This window comes from Typopeltis vanoorti, chromosome 3 (genome assembly GCF_054136105.1).
Source record: "Typopeltis vanoorti isolate ZY-2024b chromosome 3, IOZ_Tvanoo_1.0, whole genome shotgun sequence".
Classification (NCBI taxonomy): domain Eukaryota; kingdom Metazoa; phylum Arthropoda; class Arachnida; order Uropygi; family Thelyphonidae; genus Typopeltis; species Typopeltis vanoorti.
The window spans coordinates 9,062,404-9,087,669 of NC_143551.1; the positions used below are offsets into that span (position 1 = coordinate 9,062,404).

The 25,266-nt window shown below is 35.3% G+C and overlaps 1 protein-coding gene across 1 annotated transcript; it reads right to left on the reverse strand.

The window, feature by feature from the left end:
- Positions 1–1,091: 1,091 nt before the first annotated feature.
- LOC150107898 (uncharacterized) lies at positions 1,092–22,681 on the reverse strand. The gene is made up of 6 exons (XM_090415424.1): positions 22,652–22,681; positions 14,218–14,273; positions 7,308–7,424; positions 5,792–5,878; positions 5,638–5,664; positions 1,092–1,157 (listed from the first exon to the last, which is right to left on the reverse strand). Exons 1-5 carry the CDS (start codon positions 22,665–22,667, stop codon positions 5,638–5,640), a joined length of 303 nt encoding a protein of 100 aa, XP_090271550.1. The 5' UTR covers positions 22,668–22,681; the 3' UTR covers positions 1,092–1,157.
- Positions 22,682–25,266: the final 2,585 nt, after the last annotated feature.

Here is a 25,266-nt window from a genome sequence, read left to right on the forward strand (position 1 = left end):
GAGTGTCTTGGCTTTGATTTCTTGTTATTATACTGTAGATTTTATAGAAAAGTCTAGAAAAAGTAAATGAGATTTATGGAGAAGTATTATTCTTTCTCTTCGGTAGCATAATAGTTATCAAAATGTGATGTTATCAATTTATAAAGAGAGCAGAATTTTTTATTCACACCAAACAAATAACGATGACGTCCTGTCCACAATTTCGTATTAATTCGATATTTCCAAAACACAATGTTGCTTTTACATTCGACATTAATTATATGGAAGAGATTTCAAATATTTCTGATTATATGAATATTCAGCATTTCATGACAATATGCTAAAATAGCATTTATTTATTTGTATCATAATAAATAAATTAAGCAAAATGAGTGTGTTTTTCTGAAAATGAGATGCTACGACAAAATAATTTAATCTACTCTGTGCTGTTTGCGTATTTCTGATTTTCTGAATTCAATGAGGATATTTTGGTATTCCATTTGTTTTTATATTCATCATGAATAAATAAATATTATACAATGTGAAATCCTTCTAAACTCGAAATATACTGCCACGGCAGAGCATGCTGTTCATGAGTTAAAGAGTTAAACACATTCTGAATAATTTCGATAAAAAAAATCAGGATATCTCTGTTTATGAGACCAGCTAACTCACTTTCAGTTCAAACGTCGGTGAAAAGTCCTTCGCCTTATAGATGGGATGTGAACAGGGTAGGTACTTTCCAGCCAAAGGGAACCGTCAATCCGGTTTGAGCTACTGAGGTCCGATTTCTTGATGTTCATTCAAATGCCATAATTTAAACCAGAGGAACAAACCCAGTGCAATGATTTCTGATCGAAACCTTGGTCAGTTTAAGAACTTATTTAAAACTATAAAGAAAAGTCGTTATTTAATATCACTGTGAAACCAATATGTAAAAAAGCACTTTATTACAGGTTCAGTTAGAAATGAAACATATGCTTTGCTGTTTTCTCAAAGTAAAGACCGCCGAAATGATAGCAAAGCTAAATTTTACATTCACAATAACTGAATTAGTCTCAACATATTTCATGTATTATAGAGCTCGGTTTGTCTCAAATTTACTCGAACAGAAGGAGAAACCATGTGAATCTTCATTTCCAATTCATGCAGAATTCTGGAATTAACCTACAGAATTCCTGAAACAGAACATAAAAATATCATTTAGATTGCTTTTTAATATTGATCTGGAGAAAGCATACGATAGAGTGCCAAGGCAAAAAGTCTGGAGGTGTCTGAGGGGGAAGAAGGTTCCAGAGAAATATGTCAGGTTGGTGCGTGAGATGTACAGAAATGTGAAGACACGTGTTCGGACCTGTCTGGGACAGACAGAAAGTTTTCAAGTAACAGTTGGCTTGCATCAAGGGTCAGCATTAAGTCCGTTTCTGTTTAATATCGTGATGGAGGTGGTAACAGAGGAGGTGAGAGAAGATGCGCCTTGGACAATGTTGTATGCAGCTATGTCTTGCTGTATGCAGATTCAAGAGAAGAAGCGGGAACTAAACTGGAAAGATGGAGAAAAGTATTGGAAGAGAGAGGTATGAGACTGAGTAGAAGTAAAACATAGTATATGTGTTGCACAGTGGGCGCCGGACAGGAGACAGATCTGGAGCTGGAAGGCAATGTCATCAGGAAGGTGAGAGACTTTATATACTTAGGTTCAACAGTGGAAGAGGATGGAGGAGCTGAGAAGGAAGTGGGATGCAGGATACAAGCGGGTTGGAGGAATTGGAGGGAGATGGCTGGAGTGTTATGCGATAAGAGGGTGCCGATCAATCTGAAAGGCAAAATCTATAGGATAGTATTGAGGCCAGCTATGAAGCATGCTATGGAAACTGTGTCCCTTAGATAAAATAACATCAGCAGGATGGAGTAGCAGAGATGAGAATGCTTAGGTGGATGTGCGGTGTGACCAGAAAGGATCGTCTGAGAAATGACTATGTCAGGGGAACAGTGAAAGTTACGAACTTAGGAGCGAAAATACAGGAGGCAAGGTTGAGATGGTTTGGTCATGTGATGAGGAGGGAGGACGAATATGTGGGAAGAAGGGTCATGCAGATGGATGTGCAAGGAATGCCGAAGCGTGGGCGGCCAAAGAAGAGATGGAGGGAGCTGGTAGAAGAGGACTTGAAGATGAAGAACTTGGATGTGGTGACAGCCCAAGACAGGAAGGTGTGGAGGAGACTCATAACAAACAGTGACCCCACTTAAGTGGGAGAAGCTGCAGAAGAAGAAGAAAAAGATTGCTTTTTAAGACATTTCTGTCAGTTTAATTGTTATTGTGTTATATTTGTTAACCATTCTTCTGGTTTGATGGATGAAAAACCAAGTTTCAGACAAGAACATCTAATCTGCCTCTCTGTGGGTACTACGACGTCATGTTGAGTAGAAAGAAATTAGAAATATCAACGGGAGATTTTGTAGGTACATTGACAGCATTTAATAGGGTTAGATTAAACCACTGTAGCATTAACATCATTAATGGGAATCTCATGTAATAATGCATTGGTAATAGAATATAATAATATAATTTCTACAATAATTCCATAAACATGTAAAAAAAGACATGAAATACATAAACTGATTCAAGAATCCCTCTGAAACATGAAAAATAGCAACAACATAACTATAACACTTTACATAAAGTGCAACACGTTGTTGGAAAAAATGTGTTGAATCGATTAGATAACGTTTCAGAAAACTATCAGCAGTTTAATGAGGAACACTTCTACGGTCATGAACACAACTTAGGGGTTTTGAAAGGAGTAGTGAAAGAATTAATAATATAATTAATTCTTTAGAACTAATCATATGATCAATAGAACAACAACTTTTAATATAAGAGGGTAGTTTGAAAAGTTCCCGGCCTCTACTATACTACATAACAACACTATCGGCAAGAATTTTTTTCCAAGTTGGTACATCTGTCATAAGCATCGAAGTAAAACTGCAAGTCTTTCTATGAAGTAGTTTGTTTTATACAGCTGTTTGAAGCAAAACTGTTGTCTGTATCCCTAGAAATCGATACAATTGAGTATCGTGCGGTTATAGCATTCTTTGTAAAAGAAGGTTTAACGCAAAGAAATTCATTCGAAGTTCACAATCGTTTATGAGCACTCTTCTCCTTCGTTTTCGACAATTAAGAAATGGGCTGCAATGACCGTACCAGCCTTGAAGATGATGCACGTGAAGTAAGTCCAAAAAGTGTAAGAACACCAGAAATCATTGATCAAGTTCAGGATATGGTATTGGATGACCGGCGAGTCAAAGTGCATGAAATTGCTGAGACTATAGGAATTTCAAAAGAACGTGTAGGATATATTTTGCATGAAGAATTGCATACGAAAAAGCTTTGCACAAGATGGTTGCCGCGCTTGCTCACAGCAGATCAAACGAAAATCCCTGAACAGTGCTTGGAGCATTTTAACAATAATAAAATTGATTTTATGCGTCGATTTATTACTATGGATGCGACTTGGATTCACCATTACACACCAGAATCCAAACAACAGTCAAAACAGTGGACAGAAGCCGGTTGTTCAGCACCAAAAAAGACTAAGTAAGTTCCATCAGCAGGAAAGGTCATGGCATCGGTGTTTTGGGATGCTAAAGGCATTTTGTTTATTAATTATCTTGCAAAGGGTAAAATAATAATCGGAAATATTATTACGATCTTTTAACCATATTAGATGAAACAATTTGTGAGGAAAGACCCAGTTTGCAGAAGAAACAAATCATCTTTCATCAGAACAATGCACCCGCCCACAAATGTGTTTTGGCAATGGAAAAATTAAGGGATCTGTACTATGAATTGTTGGAACATCCACCCTATTCCCATATTTGGCTAAATTTATGTACATTTATCAATTTTCAAATTTATAAATATAAACGATCCTTGACATGCAAAGATAAGGAAGTCATTTAGCGTCTTTATGACTTCCTTTATGCGCGTAGGTCTGGTGATTCTGATTTAGTGGATAGAGTACAAAGGAGTGTTAAAAGTGACATCAGGATTGAGGAATACTGATTACAGAGACAGATTTTGTAGACTGCACATACTAGCAAACAGGAGAAAGAAGGTTAATGTTTGAGACGTACAAACTTCTGATAGGTCATACAGGATTTGAGTTGATGGAATGTTTCATTTTATGGATGGTGGGGAAAGGACAAGAGAATGGAAGCTGATAATGAATATCGTCGAGAACGGTGAGATATTGGTTTTTCTCTCATGAGTGGGGAGTGATTGGAAGGGACTGCCATTGGATGTTGTGTGTGTGTGCAAGCAGTGTGATTGAATTTAAGAATAAGTGTGATAGCTGGTGCGTCTATACGCACCGGCTATCACACTTATTCTTAAATGTCGCATCCCTTGATCAGTCGCCGGCGGTCTCTCTTAATAATAATCACAATAATAATAATATTATAAAATGTATAATTTAAATTTCTATTAAATGTATTTAATTGTGTTTCTATTAAATAAATTTATCTATTTATAAAATAAATAAATCTATTTATATTTCTATAAATGCATTTCTATTAAATGTAAATTATTTTAGAAATTTATAAATATAAATATAATAATCATATACTTTTATTTTATAAATATAAATGCTAACTTTAATAACTTCATAGCAAAGCTATGAAGTTATTAAAGTTGGCATTTATGCAAACGTAAATTTCTGTAGATTAGCGGTTCGTTGAGTAGTTGACGATATTGCGACCACATTACGATGTAAATACGTAAAGAATTTAATAAATATAAGCAATTAAATCCCGATGTTTAGTGCGTCTTATCCTCAGGGGAGTGGGTACATTACTTTTACACGTCAAAAGCCTATTAACAATTAATTACACATATTAGATGTTTTTGATAATTTCACAACTATTAAATATAATTGATAAACCAGAATACAAATGAAAATTCGTTACTGTTTCCGTGTTGGACCATTGCTAGTTGTTATCGCATTATGTTGTATCACGCGTGTTATATCCTATGTCCTTGGCAGTTACATTTTTGATGAAAGCAGACCATACTTGATGTAAAATTAAAACTTGATTTTTATTTCATTTTGTAGGAATCCTAAGAATGTGTGAGGCTTTTTAAAATTTTCTTGTAAAACAGTTACGATCATTATAGGGCATAATTTGTTGCCAAAGAACTTGATGGCTTCATTTATGTCCTCTTTTTTTTTTGACCTCTTTTACTTGTTCAGACATACGGAATTCAACCGAATTTGATGTACTAGTACCCCTGATGATGTAACTCTTACGACTTAAAAACTTGTAGGGTTTAATTGCTTATTTTTATTAAACTCATTATTAACATCAGAATGATGAATACCGAAAATTTCCCACAAATTATATTTTATTCTTTGTTTCCTACACGGATTAACCAATATTTTAAGAAAAGAGGGCAGAGATTCGAAACATTCAGTTCACTTCATTCTTTAGGAAACTTAAAGGCATTCAAATGATAGAAGAAGAAGCGATTGTTTTGTACTGATCTCATTACAAGATCATATTTCAGAACGTGATTAGCTATGAATTTTGTTTCCTCAGTTATAATTTAAAAAGTGATTATCCAAATGGAAATGGAACAGAAAGACAAGCTAAACTTACCTATTCAGCTACAACAGAACCGCATTTCTGAAAAAGAAAATTAGGAAAGTTTAAAGCTTGCATACTGATAGCAGATTCGTATGTGTTAAACGTTCAAGCTACAAATCTATTAACAACCAAAAAATTTTTCTGTCTTAAAAATTAATTGACTTACTATATAAGCTTCGCGAATATTTTTCATGAACTCTGGTTCAGGTAGAACATGTTTAGCAATGGTGCATCGCTTGACCTGTAGTAGTTCCTGTAAATATAGCACATTTCTATAATTTCGTTATGAACATACAAAAATAGGCTTAAAGTCTTAATACAATGCTTTACTAAACTGCGTAACTAAGCAATCTAAGTTTCGAGCGCCATCTGATTTACAAAAAGTCGACTAAGCAACAAAACTAAATAAATAAGAGGATAATCATATTTATAAAATTTGTAATTGATTAAATAAGAAATATTTCATTTAAGTTTTTTAATTAACTCAAGTTGTTAATTAATATGAGTCTTCTTCTTCACCCACAGTCTACGTAGACCTTTATGGCACTATAAAGGTGACAGTCCCAACATGCTCTCTCTCTCTCTCTCTCTCTCTCTCTCTCTCTCTCTCTCTCTCTCTCTCTGTCTCCTGGTATTTCTGTCATGGGATCTCATTAACAAGGTGGAGAACGAGGAATTAGTCCATTTTCTAATATTATCTGTCAAGGTGATTCAAGGTCGCCCCAGCTGATTTTTTACCAGAGGTAGCCCTCTAATACTATTTTAGGTAAATATCTAATTTGGGTGTGTGGCCTAGTCCCCGAAGATGTTTCCGACGTATTTTAATGATGATATTTTTTTGTGTGTTCTGGCAATGGAGAGCGATTTTCTTTTAACCTCTTCAGCTGTTATTTGTGCCGCGTATGAGATCTTCAACAGTTTTCTTTAACACTTCATCTAGGAGGCCAGTAATCTTTTTCCATCTTCCTTTAGCAATGTTTAACCCTGTCATCCGTATAGTAAGAAAGTGCTCTGGGTTCAAATCCCATCCAGGAGAATTAGCCAGTTTCATAGGATGATAGCGGGGTTATCGTTCCAAAAATTCGGTTTTTCTTTCAGCAACCACGCAATTCGACTAGTAGAACACACTGAATTTACAGAAAAAGAATAAGGATAAGCTTAGCTAACCAACCACCTTATTCTGGAGTTACAGTTACGAAATCCAAGAGTACTTTTAAGGTCGCAGGTGCGTTAAATGCCAGTTAGAGCAGATGATGATGATGATGATGGTTAGTTTGGAGTACTATTGAAGTAATGAAGGCAAATAAATATGTGAATTATTAATATTCACAGGAAGGTTTGCCTACACTGCGTGATAAAAATAATAATAAGAGGAAGGTGGCTTTCATAATTGGTTGTCCAAAAATCTAAATTTTGATAGTCATATAACATTTAGAAACGGCCTGTCTTTGTGAGCCGAACATGGAAGTCATTTACGTAATGTGGTTTATGAAACTAATAACAAAATCTGGTGATATTAAACAACTTATGAGGAGCTTTATAACGAGCCCTTTCTGAGCAATGTTACACGACTTATGGGCCGCTCTGTAGGTTTTAAGTAGCAGTTTTATTTGCTTTGTTGGTAATGAAATTAATGATGTTTTGAATGCCTTCCAATTGATGGAATTATGTGTTGGACTTACCTCTGAAATTCCAGCTCCAGATTTAATTCCTTCGCACAAATAACCGACCATTTCATGGATGGTTGAAATCTCCTTTCCTACGATTTCGCTTGCACATTTATTAAAATCATTTGCAATCTACGAAAAAAAAATAAAAAAGTAAAAATAATCTGAATATTTTAACTAAAACATTTTACCAAACGTTTATCAAAAGCATTAGGATCACAATAATGATGATATTTAGAGGAATTAAAAAATTAGTAAGATTCCAAAAAAAAGATTAAGTATATATATATATATATATATATATATATATATATGTGGCGCGATCAGCTTTTACTCTGTTGTTATACATTTAAAAAAAATAGATTTAATGACTCCAAGACCGAGATAACATATAAAGATTTTAATGATAAATACTACTAGTTTCGGCAATAGCAGCCTTCTTCAGGTATTTATAAAGGAAAGGAATACTAATAAACATTGAATTATTTAAACAAACTGGAAATTACAGGTACAAATTGCCTCACATAATCGATACATAAAAACGTTGTATTTTTTTAAGTTGTTCCAACTGGCGTGCCATTGTTTGTTGCAATTATGCGTGCAGGTTCACGTGAACGCCAATATTGAATAACTGCAGCATGGCTATCTGGGATGTTATAACTTAAATTATTGTTTAAGTGGACCGGGTTCAGTAGGATTTCCCTTGATTCTACGATTTTCCTATCAAACTCATCATCATAGCGAAAGATATTTTCTGATCTATTCCAGCATACAGAGTGGCTTTGTTGGTCATCATTAGGATTATTTGAAAAAAGAACATGACTGGATAACGCAGTTGCATGAGATATTTTGTAAGAGATGTCTCTCTTATGCTCTTCTATGCGTTGTTCAATAGATTTGTTAGTTTGACCAAAGTATGGGATATTGCAATCACACCACAATTTATATACTCCAGGGTACTTAAGGTTGTGATGAGTAGGTTTTGGATGGCTGATTAGAGAGCGGATTTTTGGAAGTGTGGTGAAGAAGGTCCTGATATTATATTTTTAAGGACTTTAGCCATTTTCTTAGAGACTGTGCTAATGTATGGAATGGAGATGCTACCTTTAAAATTAACAGTCTCTGTTGTGCACTGCTTAGGAGGGTTCAGAAGAAATTTTTTGGGATAATTTGTCCTGTAGTAATGTAAGTACCTCGTCCGTAGGAACGTTAGTAAATAAAGATATAATGTCAAAACTAGCTAGAATATCATTATCATCGATGGGAATATCTTTAATATGAGAAACAAAATCTGTGGTGTTTTTCAGTGGCTGAAAGAAAAGCCCTAAAAAATCTAAAACAGAACAGTAACATTATTATTTTACCTGCAGATAAAGGCAACTCTACGGTCATCCTCAACTCTGAAGATTACCACAACAAAATGCTTCAATTACTTGAAGATAGTTCAATATATTCAATTCTTCAGGAAGATCCTACAAGAGAATTACAAAACCGTACAAACAACTTGTTAAAGACTGCGAGTGAACTTCCTCATAATATTCGCCTCTCATTACGCTCTCTACATCATCTTATCCCACGCATCTATGGAGTTCCGAAAATCCATAAAGAAAACATCCCTCTTCGCCCAATTGTGGAAGGAATTGATTCACCTACATATAAACTTTCAAAATATTTAGCAAAGTACCTCAAGTGTTTCTCCAATAAATCTTCATCTTTCATCAAAACACCACAGATTTTGTTTCTCATATTAAAGATATTCCCATCGATGATAATGATATTCTAGCTAGTTTTGACATTATATCTTTATTTACTAACGTTCCTACGGACGAGGTACTTACATTACTACAGGACAAATTATCCAAAAAAATGTTCACTTTATTAAAGCATTGCATTCATTCTGGTTACTTCAGATATAAGGACTCCATTTACCAACAAAAACAAGGCCTGGCAATGGGCAACCCTTTGTCCCCAGTGCTAGCTAACATCTTCCTTGAAGACTTTGAAAAGAAAGCCATATCTTCCTTCTCATTTAAACCAAAAGTTTGGAAAAGATATGTTGATGATATATTCATTATTTGGAATCACGGGCACACAGCTCTCACAGATTTTCTTCGTCATCTAAACATCCAACATCCTAATATAAAATTTACTGCTGATATAGAAAATAATAACTCTTTACCTTTCTTGGATGTTATGCTTACACGATGCTCTGAAAGATTAAAAATCTCTATGTACAGAAAACTTACGCATACCAATAGATATCTGCATAATCTTTCTCATCATTTTCCACCACAAAAACTTGGAATTATATCTACCTTAGGACACAGAGCACGTTCTCTCTTAAATGAACAAGATGAACTACAAAAAGAAATGAATCACCTCACTCTTATTTTTAAACAAAATGGATACTCTGAAAAAACAATTAAGAAATTTCTTCTGAACCCTCCTAAGCAGTGCACAACAGAAACTATTAATTTTAAAGGTAGCATCTCCATTCCATACATTAGCACAGTCTTTAAGAAAATGGCTAAAGTCCTTAAAAAATATAATATCAGGACCTTCTTCACCACACTTCCAAAAATCCGCTCTCTAATCAGCCATCCAAAACCTACTCATCACAACCTTAAGTACCCTCGAGTATATAAATTGTGGTGCGATTGCAATATCCCATACTTTGGTCAAACTAACAAATCTATTGAACAACGCATAGAAGAGCATAAGAGAGACATCTCTTACAAAAGATCTCATGCAACTGCGTTATCCAGTCATGTTCTTTTTTCAAATAATCCTAATGATGACCAACAAAGCCACTCTGTATGCTGGAATAGATCAGAAAATATCTTTCGCTATGATGATGAGTTTGATAGGAAAATCGTAGAATCAAGGGAAATCCTACTGAACCCGGTCCACTTAAACAATAATTTAAGTTATAACATCCCAGATAGCCATGCTGCAGTTATTCAATATTGGCGTTCACGTGAACCTGCACGCATAATTGCAACAAACAATGGCACGCCAGTTGGAACAACTTAAAAAAATACAACGTTTTTATGTATCGATTATGTGAGGCAATTTGTACCTGTAATTTCCAGTTTGTTTAAATAATTCAATGTTTATTAGTATTCCTTTCCTTTATAAATACCTGAAGAAGGCTGCTATATGCCGAAACTAGTAGTATTTATCATTAAAATCTTTATATGTTATCTCGGTCTTGGAGTCATTAAATCTATTTTTTTCAAATATATATATATATATATATACACACACAGATCAAATACTTAGTTGGGTGTTGTTATTCAGACCTTGTGCATCAGTTTCTAGTTACGAAAAAAGGCATCACAAAGTTAACATGTTTGATGCAAAACGAGTAATCATCATGGATGATTTTATTTATCTGAATATTGATTGGGTAGCGGTGAAACCACATAAAAAGATTGAAGTCGAATTTATTGAGCTTTTGCTCTTCAACTTCTTGAAGCAGCATTTGACTCAATGAACTCGAGGTGAAAAAGTATTAGGTTTAATTATGTGAGAGGGCGGTTTTATTAAATGGCTTGGCTGTTCTGCTCCAGCATGTTGAGTACGATCATGCTATACTGACCTGGGAAGTAGCAATATTTATGGATGTTCATTCAGAAAAGATTATATACTAAACTATAAAGCAGGAAAATATGATCAACTGAGACATACGCAAAGTTCTGTCCCATGGTATCACTCGCTAGATGCGAAGGATATCGGCGGTGCATGGGAAAATAATAAAAAAAATTAATTTAAAAAAGTCTGAGTGTGAAAACAAACAGGCTTTGAAGATAAACACATCCCCAAAGATTTCAATCGTTATGCTGCATGTAAGAATGAGTACGAAATAATGCTGGACGAATCCAATATGCGTGTGGCAGATGCAGAAGATATTGTCCAACTGAGAAGTTCCCATTTTGATAAATGTTGTCATCATGGCGTATGTAACGTTGATCTCACTGCTAACTCTTCACTGCAAGAAGAAACACAAGTGTATGAGGATGAGGTAATCCAGCTGTTGCACAAAATGAAAAACGAATTATGCAGCAGCGGATGAGGAGATGCACAGAAACAAAAAGTGTGATAGCTGAACTGGCTCTTCATTTTGCTGGCTATTCATCAAGTATAATTTCAGAACATAAGATTCCACAGGAATTGGAAGAATGTATGGTAGTGCAAAGACTGATGTATATCCAACTTTCACCTGTCAATATATCTGACGGGCTGGTTAATATTTTTCAAATGTTAGTAAGAGCTGTCTGTGTTCACTGGGCATCTACAGATGCCGTATGGTCACTCCGATGCTCGATGATGTTCCACACTAGGCCGCGCCATGTAGTCCTGTTGTTTGCCCTTCTGGCAGCCTCAACTCTCTGAAGATCAGTCACTCCACACACGCCATCCATCCATCTCATTGATGGTCTACTCCTGCCTCTTTTTCCAGGAAAGTAAGAGCTAGCATACAGAAATCAGAATGGAGAGGTATTCTGGTAGAACAGAAAATCTATACTTTACGATGAACAACATGGGTTTACTAAAGGAAAGTCATGTGATCTTGTTCGCATTTTGTAATAATGCAAACCATTGAGTTAGACAAGGAGAATAGATACTCAATAATACGTCTACACGTCGCTAAAGATTTACGGCATAAAATGTTGTTAATTAAATAGGAAGATATGGGTGTGAATTATAAAATAATAGCGTGGATAGCGGGTACAGCTCACTAGCAGATATCGAAATGTGGTTTATGCGAGATGTGAGCCTGAAGATGTAAGGTGACGAGGGGGTATTCAATAAGGATCAGGCATGGGTCATTATCCAATCTGCACATTAATAGCATTGGTTTTTGACAACTAATATATACTTATTTGCTGCTGATGCAAAGATAAAAATGGTTCACAAGAATGTGGGTGCATTCCTGATTATCGCGCTTATTTTTTTAGAGGAGTGTGAAGTAGAAGGTTAGAGATGGTATCGAAATTGTGGAATACACATGAAGATGCAATGGGAAATTGTGGACTGCGAATGCTTGCAAACAGGGGAAAGAAGGGTGATATGACTGAGACTTAGAAACGTACGAAAAAGTCATAATGGATAACAAAAAAAGATGTCAGCGTTAGAATTTTCTCTCTCATAGAGTGGTCTTGATTGGAATGAGTTACCTGTGGAGATGGTAAGAGGGGGTGATGTGAATACTTTCAAGAAAGGTTATGAGAGCTGGTGTGAGTGACCAGTCGCCTTTCTCGATGAGTCCCTCACTAATAGGAGAGCTCTCATTATAATAATATAATGTTATAATACGTGGGTGGTCTTATATGTTCTCGGCCTCGACAATACATGGCAAACTATCTGCACGATTTTTTTTTCTAATTTGGTACATCTGTCATAAGCAGCCATGTGAAATTGCAAGTCGTTCTATCAAGTAGTTTGTTTAATACAGCTGTCCGAAGCAAAAATGTTGTCTGTATCCCTTGAAATGGATAAAATTGAGTATCGTGTGGATATACAATTCTTTGTAAAAGAAGGTTTAACGCCAAAGGAAATTCAAAGTTCATAACAGTTTATGGGCACTCAAGTTCTCCTTTGTTTTTGACAATTAAGAAATGGGCTGCCGAGTAAACGCGACCGCACTAGTCTTGAAGATGACCCACGTGAAGGACATCCAAAACGTGTAACAACACAGAAATCATTGATCAAAGTGCGTGAAATTGCAAAGACTATAAGCATTTCAAAAGAACATGTAGGATATATTTTGCATGAAGAATTGCAAATGAAAAAGCTTTTCTCAAGATGGGTGCCACGCAGATCAAAAACGCACTTGCATGAGAATCTCTGAACAGTGCTTGGAGCGTTTTAACAAGAATAAAACTGATTTTGTGCGTCGATGTATTACTATAAATGACACTTGGATTCACCATTACTCACCAGAATCCAAACAGCAGTTATAACAGTGGACAGAAGCTGGTTTGTCAGCGTCAAAGAAGACAAAATCAGTTTCATCAGCAAGAAAGGTCATGGCATCGGTGTTTTGGGATTTGTTTATTAATTATCTTGAAAAGGGTAAAACAATGAACGGGGAATATTATTCCGATCTTTTAACCAGACTAGACGAAAAAATTCATGAGAAAAGACCTTGTTTGCAGAAGAAAAAAATCATCTTTCATCAGAACAATGCAGCTGCCCACAAAGGTGTTTTGGCAATGGGAAAATTAAGGGATCTTCACTATGCATTGTTTGAACATCCACCCTATTCCCTAGATTTGGCTCACTCTGACTTCCTATCTCTTCCCAGAACTGAAATTCTTTCTTGCTGGTCAGTGTTTTTCTTCGAATCAAGAGGTGACTGCGGGTATTTTGCAGATCTTACTGAGAAACACTATAGGGACAGGATAATGGCTTTGGAATATGGCTGGAATAAATATATTAGTCTTAAGGGAGAGTATGTTTCGCAAAATAAAAATAATTTTGAAATTATAAATTCGTATTTTCATTTTTAGGCCGAGAACTTTTCAGACCACCCTCGTATATTAAATTTAGTGGATAATTATAATTAAGCACTTTTTAATTACCACAAGTTTGTGGGAATTATAAATTATATTAATAATATCATTTATAAATATCATAAGTAAGTTACACTCTTTATTACGATTTTTATAAAGTTACGTTTGAATTTTTAAATGACTGTTCAATAAAGTACGATTATCTTTATTGTTAGTCCTTTATCTTCGCATAAGATTCAAACCAAGATGGAATATATCATTATTACCTTCCACCAATTTAAAACAAAAATATGATGTAGAATTAAAATGCAACATGAAAAATCGTTGGTTCAGTTGGGTTGGTGTGGTTTGGTACCTACCAAACATTATAATTGTTGTCATTTGAAATCAAAAAATAACTAACGTACCACCTGTCCAGCATGTTCAAAAACGCAGTCCAAAAGCTCGTGGTGAGTGTCGGAATCTGGGAAAAAATAAAAATAAAACTGCATCAATAGATCACGGGAAAAACATTCCTGTTAATTATTTTAAATAATATTTAAATATATTATTAAAAATTCCTCCACTTCTACCTTAGTAGAACCTTCTGTGGGACCATAGGCCCAAATAAGTCTCATTGTCCAGTTCCCCATTCTCATATTTGCCCACATTACTCTACTTGAGACTGACCGCCATTCAAGGAGATTAGCCTTGTATTTTGTGTTGAATACTATGGCTACTCCTTCTTTTCCTTGAACATTGCAGAGATAACAAAGGAACGTCGCCTTCGACCGCAGGCGGAAAACAGCCAACTCAGAAAACAACCGCAGGCAGTAAACAGCTATCAACAACAGAGGGAATTAAAAACAAAGAAAACAACAACGGAAAACCAGGTGAGCCATATTTAAATGCATTACTTGAAAATAGATTACAAAACCTAAAAGACTGTTTAATCGATTTTGTTGGAGAACTATTTAAAAAACATACCGCACAAATTACAGAAAAATTTAACCAATACGAGGCATTTATTAAATTTAATAATAACTCGATAGAAGATAAGTTACAGACCGTTAGAGAAATTAAAAACGGCGTCAAAGAGCTAACTGAAAGACAGCATAATTTAATTAAAGAGACAACGGACCTACGGCAAGAACTAAACTCTCTAAAGCAACAGTACGAGCTCTCAAACCAACAGCAGCACAAAAATGACCTCCTCATGAATGGTCTCCCAGAAATAGCTACGGAAACTCTAAGAGACACTGTAATACAACTAAGCCAAAAAATAGGCTCCCCCATTCAACCAAGAGACATCCAGTCAGTGCATCGGTTACCACAAAAAAGGAAAAGAGAAAATAATACCCGTCCTTCTCCCGTCGTAGTGCGACTCACCAACAGCTTAACAAAAACTACACTTATAAAAGCTAGCAGGATTAAAAATCCAGTAGTAAAGGATCTGAAAGGAGACCACGACAATACCCCAATATACTTGTCTGAATACCTTACTCCACACTATCAGAAAATATTCTACCAAGCAAGGAAAGTAAAAACAGAAAACAATTACCAGTTTATATGGATAAGAGACAGCAAAATATTCCTTAGAAAGACACAAGACTCAAAACCAATCGAAATAAAATCCGTAGATGACCTCAACAGGCTGCCACATTGAAAGGAATAACAACTCGTAAAGAAGGAACAGCACACCAACCAACATGAATGCACACCATCAAGCAGACGTAATCACCCCGAACATGATAATTGCCACATTCTGAAATCAATATCAGAATGGAAACAACTGACAATCCCCAAAAAAGGACAATCTATTCTCCACATCAACATCAGAAGCATTCAAAAATACTGGCTGACCCTGCAAGCTTATCTGAAGGAAGATATAGACGAAATAGACATTTTAATACTGACTGAAGTATCTACGACAAACGAAGAGGCATCCTCCTACCAAATGCCACACTTCCAACAACACAAACACTGCAGACAAACAAAACGAGGCGGTGGTATAATAATATTTACCAAACATAAACTAGAAGTAACAGAAATAAACTATAAATTAGAATACGCAGAAACATATGCATCGAAATTAAAAACATCAAACAAGAAAACTCCCTGATATTAAACGCAATATACAGACCACCCAACTTAAGCACCACAAAATTCCTAGAAGAACTAAACAGATGGCTTTCAGCCACGAAAGTAGGCACCTCAAAATACTTGATAATAATAGGAGACATTAATATAAACATTAGGAACATAAATAACAACACAGAACAATACCTAGACCTATTATCGGCATATAACATAACCCCATCCATACAGTCGTATACACGAGAAGAGATAAACGGAAACACAACAACCTCAACCTGCATTGATCATATAAATATAAGGGCCCCTCCAAACAGCCACACAGCAGCCGTCATAACATGCAAACTAGCAGACCATTATTTCACAGCATTGCAGTTACACACTGAACCAGAACCCATAAAAATCACTGACACTATAAAACAGTATCATAGCATTGTAAACGAAGCAATAGTGAACGATGAAATCAGAAAAACAGACTGGATGCAGATAGCATCTTTAGACTCTGCTGAAGCTGTATATGATAATCTTAAACTTGCATTTAACAAAATATACAACAAAGCATTAACAAAAATAAAAATACGCCCCCAAACGAAACAAAATCCATGGATAACAGACAACATACTAACAGACATACAAAGAAAAGATGCCCTATGGAAACAACTTAAGAAGTCACCGAACAATATCGCTTTAAAAGCTGAATACAAAAGAAAACGGAATCTCCTAACAACCCAGATTCCAACGGCAAAAAGAAACTATTACAGCAACAAATTAACAACAGCACAGAACGACATAAAGGAAACCTGGCACCTGATTAATGAAATGTGGACAATATACAGAGAACCACTGCCACAGAAACAATAAAACACAGCTTTGCCTGCGACCCCAAATCCCTTAAATAGTTGGCAAACAACTTTAATCAGCACTTCGTGAACTCTGTCCAAAAGCTACAAGAAACAACCTTTCCTCACACATACGAACATTGTCCACTAGGTCCACGAGCAACCCAGTCGATGTGGTTCCCCACAGTAACAAAAGAAGCACTATCACTGGCAATTCAACAAATTAATCCTAACAAAGGACCTGGGATAGACGGAATCAGACCAAAAGACATCACGAAACACTCAACCGACCTACGTCCAGTTATACAAAAACTGTTAAATAAAATCTTCGAAACGGGACACATACCTGAAACACTGAAGACTGCACTAATCACACCCATACACAAACAGGGAAAAAGAAACATAATAAGTAATTCAGACCTATCGCCACGCTGCCTGTAATCAACCAAATCATGGAGCGCATTGTACATCAGAAACTCTCCACATACGTTGTAAAATTTCAAATCATACCCAAAACACAATATGGCTTTCAAAAAAATAAAGGAACAGCAACACTCCTGGAAGACTTCACAGATCTAATAAACGCTGCATTGGATAAAAACAGAATAACATTAGTGGTATTCATTGACCTAACAAAAGCATTTGACACACTAACACATAAAACCTTGTTAACGAAACTTACCCATATCGGAATTGGAGGTCGTCTACTCCAGTGGTTTAAAGCATACACGAAAAACAGAAAGCACATCACACGTATAGAATCAGCACACAGCAAAGAGGTACATGTAACCTGGGAGATAGGACAGCTCCGCAAGGAGCCATCCTATCTCCCATTCTATTTAACATATACACACACGACATAAGCCAACTCCCTCTAAAAAGTAAAATCTTCCAGTATGCAGACGACACTGCCATAGTATCCATTCACAACACTGCAAAAATCGCTTACCAAAATATGCAACACGACATCAATCAAATCACTAACTGGTTAACCGAAAACAGCATATATATAAACCCTGGAAAAACAAAGCTAATGATATTCAAAAACCCCGAAACCCTGCCCATAGAAACTAAATATCTCACTATCAAATATTCATCCTCCTATACACAAAGTGCAGAACCTAAAATCACAACCATCACACAGGTGAAAACAACACGCTACCTTGGACTTCACTTCGATGCAGATCAAAGTTGGAATAGCCATACAAACTACCTACATACCAAGCTTAGGATAATAGCAAGCAAACTATACAGATTAAAAGACATTGCCCCAACCCACATAAAAATACTAATCTATAAAGCATTATGTGAAAACATTTTAAGATATGCAATCACATCATACGCATTCTGCGCAGACTACAGACTTAACAGGCTACAATGGTTGCAAGATAAAATGATAAAACTGATATTCTGGGAAGAACCCACTCTTATGCAGGAAGCATGGACAAAACACAAAATATTTAAGGTGAAACACTTACGCCACTACACAGTCATGTTAAAACACTACTACAGCCCAACATATAGAGTAACCAGAACAACATATCAAATAACAAGACCACACTCAACAAACTACATAACATATAAGTACAACAATCACCACGGCAAAGCAACCCGAAACTTCTACGTACCTGACATGATAAACAAACTACCGTTCGACAACAGAAACCTAGGAACATACAGAGAGCTGAAACAGGCACTATATAAATATTATAGCGAGAATGAAAATTAGAGCAATTCCTGTTTCTCTCTCCCCCACCACACATACACACACACACAAACCACGACAACCCCCCCCCTCTCAAAAAACTACCACTACAAGAACACAAGGAAACAAACACACCATGTCTAAATCCAACCCTATTTGCACAAAAAAAAAAAAAGTTAAACTGTAATAGCAGTCAAAGTCTTACAAACACGTGCCAACAAACAGTAAAATCAACACCAGGCTTGTGACCACTATAGGAACACAACCATGAAACCACCACCCTCTGTCATCAATTATCTTCCTCAGATAAGCTCTGCTAAGCTTTGAGGAAGAAAATTACTAACTTGCAAGTATCTGTTATACACACTTGTAATGCGTTATAAGTATTATATACATATAATTACTACAGCAACTATGTATGCAATTCATCTGAGGCATAAAAAAAAAAAAAAAAAAAAAAAAATTCTGTATAATCCTTATTGTAAATAATACTGTAAATATTATTATTGTATGTAACTTATACTGAGACATAATAAAATGTAAAAAAAAAAAAAAAAAATTAATATTATTATTATTGAATTGTGTGTGTATGCTGCATTACTGCATTGTATCGTGAATTCTGTGCACATTGGTGCCAATCCATATTTAGCTAGTTTAAAAAAATGTATATTGATATTTATAAAATGTACTCTGCATTTTGTATATCGAAATTTTGTACTGTACAGAAAAGATAATATGTTTTTCATTGTGTGTGTGCAGATACTCTGTGTGATAGTAAACCTTATCATTTTCATTGTAAAAACAAATAAGTCGTTTATAAAAAATAAAAAATAAAAATAATAAAAAAATTATTATTATTATTATTATTATTATATTCTAAATTCAAAAATTCTGTATAAACCTTATTGTAAATATTGTAAATATTATTATTGTATGTAATTTATACTGAGACATAATAAAATGTTGAAAAAAAAAGTATTATTATTATTATTATTATTATTATTATTATTATTATTATTATTATTATTATTATTACTATTTGAATCAAGAGACATCCAGACAGTGTATTGGTTACCACAAAAAAGGAAAAGAGAAAATAATACCCGTCCTTCTCCCGTCGTAGTGCGACTCACCAACAGCTCAACAAAACTACATTCATAAAAGCTAGCAGGATTAAAAAACCAGTAGTCAAGGATCTGAAAGGAGACCACGACAATACCCCAATATACTTGTCCGAATATCTAACGCCATATTACCAGAAAATATTCAAATATTCTACCAAGTAAAGAAGGTAAAAACAGAAAACAATTACCAGTTTATATGGATAAGAGACAGCAAAATATTCCTAAGAAAGACACAAGACGCAAAACCAATCGAAATAAAATCCGTAGACGACCTCAACAGGCTGCCACATTGAAAGGAATATGGACAACTCGTAAAGAAGGAACAGCACACCAACCAACATGAATGCAGACCATCAAGCAGACGTAATCACCCCGGAATATGATAACTGCCACATTCTGAAATCAATAACAGAATGGAAACAACTGACAATCCCCAAAAAAGGACTATCTATTCTCCGCATCAACATCAGAAGCATTCAAAACTACTGGCTGACCCTGCAAGCTTATCTGAAGGAAGATATAGACGACATAGACATTTTAATACTGACTGAAGTATCCACGACAAACGAGGCGGCATCCACCTACCAAATGCCACACTTCCAACAACACAAACATTGCGGACAAACAAAACGAGGCGGTGGTATAATAATATTTACCAAACATAAACTAGAAGTAACAGAAACAAACTATAAATTAGAATACGCAGAAAACATATACATCGAAATTAAAAACACCAAACAAGAAAACTCCCTGACATTAAACGCAATATACAGACCACCCAACTTAAGCACCACAAAATTCCTAGAAGAACTAAACAGATGGCTCAGAATACTTGATGATAATAGGAGACATTAATATAAACATTAGGAACATAAATAACAACACAGGACAATACGTAGACCTATTATCGAGAAGAGATAGTCGGAAACACAACAACCTCATCCTGTATCGATCATATAAATATAAGGGCCCCTCCAAACAGCCACACAGCAGCCGTCATAACATGCAAACCCCCTCTCAAAAACCATCACTACAAGAACACAAAGAAACAAACACACCATGTCTAAATCCAACCCTATTTGCACAAAAAAAGAAGAAAAAACAAGTTAAACTGTAATAGCAGTTGGAGTCTTCCAAGCACGTACCATCAGACAGTAAAATCAATACCTGGCTTGTGACCATTACAGGAACATAACCATGAAACCACCACCATCTATCATCTATTATCTTCCTCAGATAAGCTCTGCTAAGCTTCGAGGAAGACAATTATTAACTTGCAAGTATTTGTTAATCACAATTGTAATGTGTAATAAATATTATATATATATAATTATTACAGCTTCTATGTATGCAATTTATCTGAGACATAAAAAAAAATAGTAATAAAAAAAAATTATTATTATTATTAATAAAACTGTAAAAGAATTGGAGATAATAAAGGAGACATGAAAAACAAGGATAAAGATATTCTTGGTGTTTGGGGTAATCACTTTGAAAATTTCTAATGAAATGAGCAGTGACAGCATATGGCGGTAGAAAATACTCAAGAGGAATTCCATCTGTTATATGTATCTGTTCCTGAAATAGAAAAGGTTATCACCAACCTGAAATGTGGAAAGGCAGCAGGAGTCGATAATATTCGACCAGAAATGCCAAAATATGGCGGTGTAAAAGTTTTACAGTGGATGCAATGCATAATACAGAAAACCTGGTTGGAGGGGCGAATTCCAGATGATTGGAGTTGAGCTCTCAATAGCACCTACCTTCAAAAAAGGAAATAAAGCTGAAGGTCAGAACTATTGAAACATTTCCTTACTGGTAAGAATTATGCAAGTATACTTGAGATCAGCTAAGAAAAACTGTGGAAGACTAAGTTGGGATCGGGCAAAACGGAGGCTGTCAAGATCAGATTTTCACTTATAAATAGTTGGGAAATACCGCGGAATGTAGATCTGCAAAAGGCATACGACACGCAACCCAGAGGAATGCAATTCAAAATGCTACAGTTATATGGCGTAAATGGGACATTATATCAAGAAATACTTATTATTTATATGAATTTTAAGTCAGCTGTTATAATAGATGGAAGTAAGGGAAGAACGTTTGATGTGAAATTAGTTAGAAAAGAAGAGGAAGCACATGATCTCCACTGCTACTCGTCATCCATAGGGATCACACTGTGAAGGAAATTGTTATTAATTTTTGATATCCAAATTAGAGATGTTAATCCCAGCTTTTTACTTTATGCAGATGATGTCATACTTCAGAATGTATCCAGGGCAACTCTGCAAGATTCTCTGACTAAATTCAATAACTGTTGTAATAGGTATGGTATGAAGGTCAGAAATAACAAGACATAGACTATGAAAATAGAATCATTGAAAATATCAACTGAACTGTGAATGGAGATCCTATAGAACAAGTAAAACATTTCAGTTACTTAAGCACGATATTTAGTGAAGATGGTATATTAAATATGGACAATAGAATCAACAAGGTTGGTACGGTGGGAAGTCAACTGAATAAATGTATATCATTTATGAAAGAAATTAGCTAAACACTAAATTAGTAGTATAGAAAACAGCGTTCAAACCAATTTTAACTTATGGATCCGAGACTTTAGTTAGAAATAAAACACTTAAAGACTAGGGACTTCTGATATGAGAGTTCTGAGAACGATCATTAGAGTAAACAAATGGCATCATTTGACAATATCATATTAAAAACGAGGATATTAGGAAAGAACTGGGCATTGTCAGCATCCAAGAATGTGTTAGCTGAGCTAATCTCAGGTGGTGTGGTCACTTAAACAGAATGGGAGAGGAAAGATGAGCAAAACAAGTGTTCCATGCCAGGTTGTCTGGAAAAAGACCCAGAGGAAGACCAAGATATAGGTGGATTGATACAGTAAAAACTGCCTTAGAAGACAGAAATATAAGATCTGATAATGTTGGAATGTTGACACATAACAGATGATGATTATTATTTATCGAATTACGTACTTCTCCCTCAAAGACTTTCCATTTGTATATATATCAGAAATATAAACAGAATAAAAAGCAATGCAATTTAATTTGAATTATAAAACGAATAAACTTACGGCAATCCCTTTGCATTGTTTTCGTAAAAGCATTATCATCTGCCCCGACACTCGCCAGAAGCAAAGTTAAGGCGATCAGAACCGTCAGAGTCATTGTGTCGTTTGGCATCCTTCTGATCGTAGCAGACGAAGTTCACTTATACAAGTCTTCTAGAAATGATATAAATCTATCAAAGTGGTGTTGCTTTAGTATTATTTCTCCTTCAAAAATGGAAAGATAGTACAAAAAGTTGTTTTTCTCGTTTTACAAATACGTTATTGAAATTTTAAAAATATTGAGTTAAAACTACAATGAGAACCTCTGCCTCCTAAAATAAATGTTAAGAATATCTTTCGTGTTTCAGTATTTGTAATGCCAATGGACATTTGCTTTTTATTTTCGTTTTTTGGAGGTCAGGTTTATTGAACATCATCGTTCACAAAAGCATTATCGTCTGCCTCAACAAAAGCGGCGATCACAAAAACCACGATTACAAGCAGTCGAGTCATTTTCGTTTGGCACTGTTCTTAGCAAACAAATCGGTATTCATTTGATTTATTGCGTTAGAAACGTTATAAATCAAAGCACTTGCATTTTGCTTTCAAATGAATGTTTTTGTATCTTTTGTTAACACAATAAAATTACATTTATTTGTGTGATTTTTGCATTTCAGTAAAAAAAATTGTACTGCCCAAAGATTTCTCCTTAAACTAAGTTGTGATTTTGAAAAAGCTCTTTAGTCTTGCAGATGTATTCAAAAACATCGTTAAAATCATATAAATTATCCGTTTCCAAAGTTGTGAAGCTAATCTGTCATTGTCCGTTTTAAGTTTGCATTCAGCCAAGGTAAGAAACAAAATAGGTGACCTCGTTAGTCATCGAAGGTCTCCGTAGCTTTCCCTTTGAGTCCAACTGCCTTAAACATCAGTGTTGCCTCGCCCTCCCCACCAGATAATGTGTTGTAACAATGTTTGGCATAACGTCAAGGCAACTGCTTTTATTTCTGTTCTTTTAATTCATTGACGTGTACGAATTCTTTGCGTCCTCTTTTCAAGGAAGACATTACCAGAAAAGTTATGAAACGCAGCGATTTATGATAACGATCATTTTTAGGTTACGTAATACCAATTTTAGTGTTTAGCAACTTGAATATGGAAATATTACATGAGAATCAAGTTTCTTTAACCTATCTGGAAGTGTACGTAACTCACCAAAGCGAAAGATAAGTCTCTATTTTAAATCTTAGATTTTGCCCATCACTTTCTCAAAGCAGATTGCAATTTCTTTAATCATTCTCCGTTTTCTCTGCACGTATGTTTAATGGATTAAATATATTAACAGAGAATATCTGTTTACAATTAAATCGTGATTAATAAGTAAACCAAAGTGCGTGTTACGTGCTTTGTGATTATACTGTTCCCAATCATACTTATTCACAATAACCGCATATTTGCTAGTTGTTGCTGAACAGCAGTATGAATTTGAAAAGAGTGTACAAATTAAATAAATATAAATGAACATATTATTCCACGAAACACTGAAAATTCAGTTTTGATTTTTCTCTCGTGTGTGATCATTCTCGTTTCTCATTATTTCTTTGGGGATATTTGGGGATGTGTCCATAGATGTGTACGATTATTGGGGGATATCAGCCACATATCTTCCTCCTGAATTAATTGATATGCATCCATTAAGCTGACATAAACTAAACTATGATTAACCAACGGATCTACTCGTATGCGGTGATTTCAGAGATCCTGCTTTCTTCAATCCTATGAAAGAATAACCTCTAATCAAACAGGATATCAATCGACAAAAATTGAGAACTCGGGTGTTCACTTTTAGTCTAGTGCATCAACAGCACAAGAAATTCGCGACCGATAAGCAGCAGTCCTCAGAAAACGTTCCTCAGTGACCACGGTATTGACAGAAAGCACAGAGCCAATCTCACTAGAAGTATACCTGAGGATATGAGTTTGAAAGTAGTATCATTGATAGGTAGAGTGAGCTAATACTAATCAGCTTCAAATTATTTACAAATCATGTTCCCTTTCTTCTCTCCAGTTTAATTCAAACATGGTTTCCATCTCCACAAACTTCGGTAACCAAAGGAACCTGAAGTAGGTGAAGATATCAAATTAGAAATAGAGACACTTTCTGCAATAGAACTAGTATTTTAAACCAATATTTAATCATTGTTTCGTGACAATCTGCTACGACGTACCAGCTAAGAATCCTTTCCACTGTTAGATCGGTTGTTACTCAAACTGAATTCGCAGCAACAAAGTCCTGTGCAGATTGTCGAGCCCTGATTCCTTATTCTATGCAATCTGAGCCATCTGAATGTAGTCCTATGACTCAGGGCATAACACAGGGTATCAAACTAGATACTGTTGTATCGTTTGAAGAGAGGAGTCTTCCACATTTCCCTTTGTTCGTCTTTCTCAGCAGCGCAGCAGTATTATAGCTTCGTCTGGAATGAGCGCTTTACCACAATAACGTTCGCGTAGTGTGCTAGTGTGCGGTTTTCAGGAATCCATCTGAAGACAGCAGAGAGTTATCTTGCTATTAATGTGACAGCTTATTTGGCAAAGTTGGAGACTGATAATGAGAGGGTTCCTTATCCACTTAAATC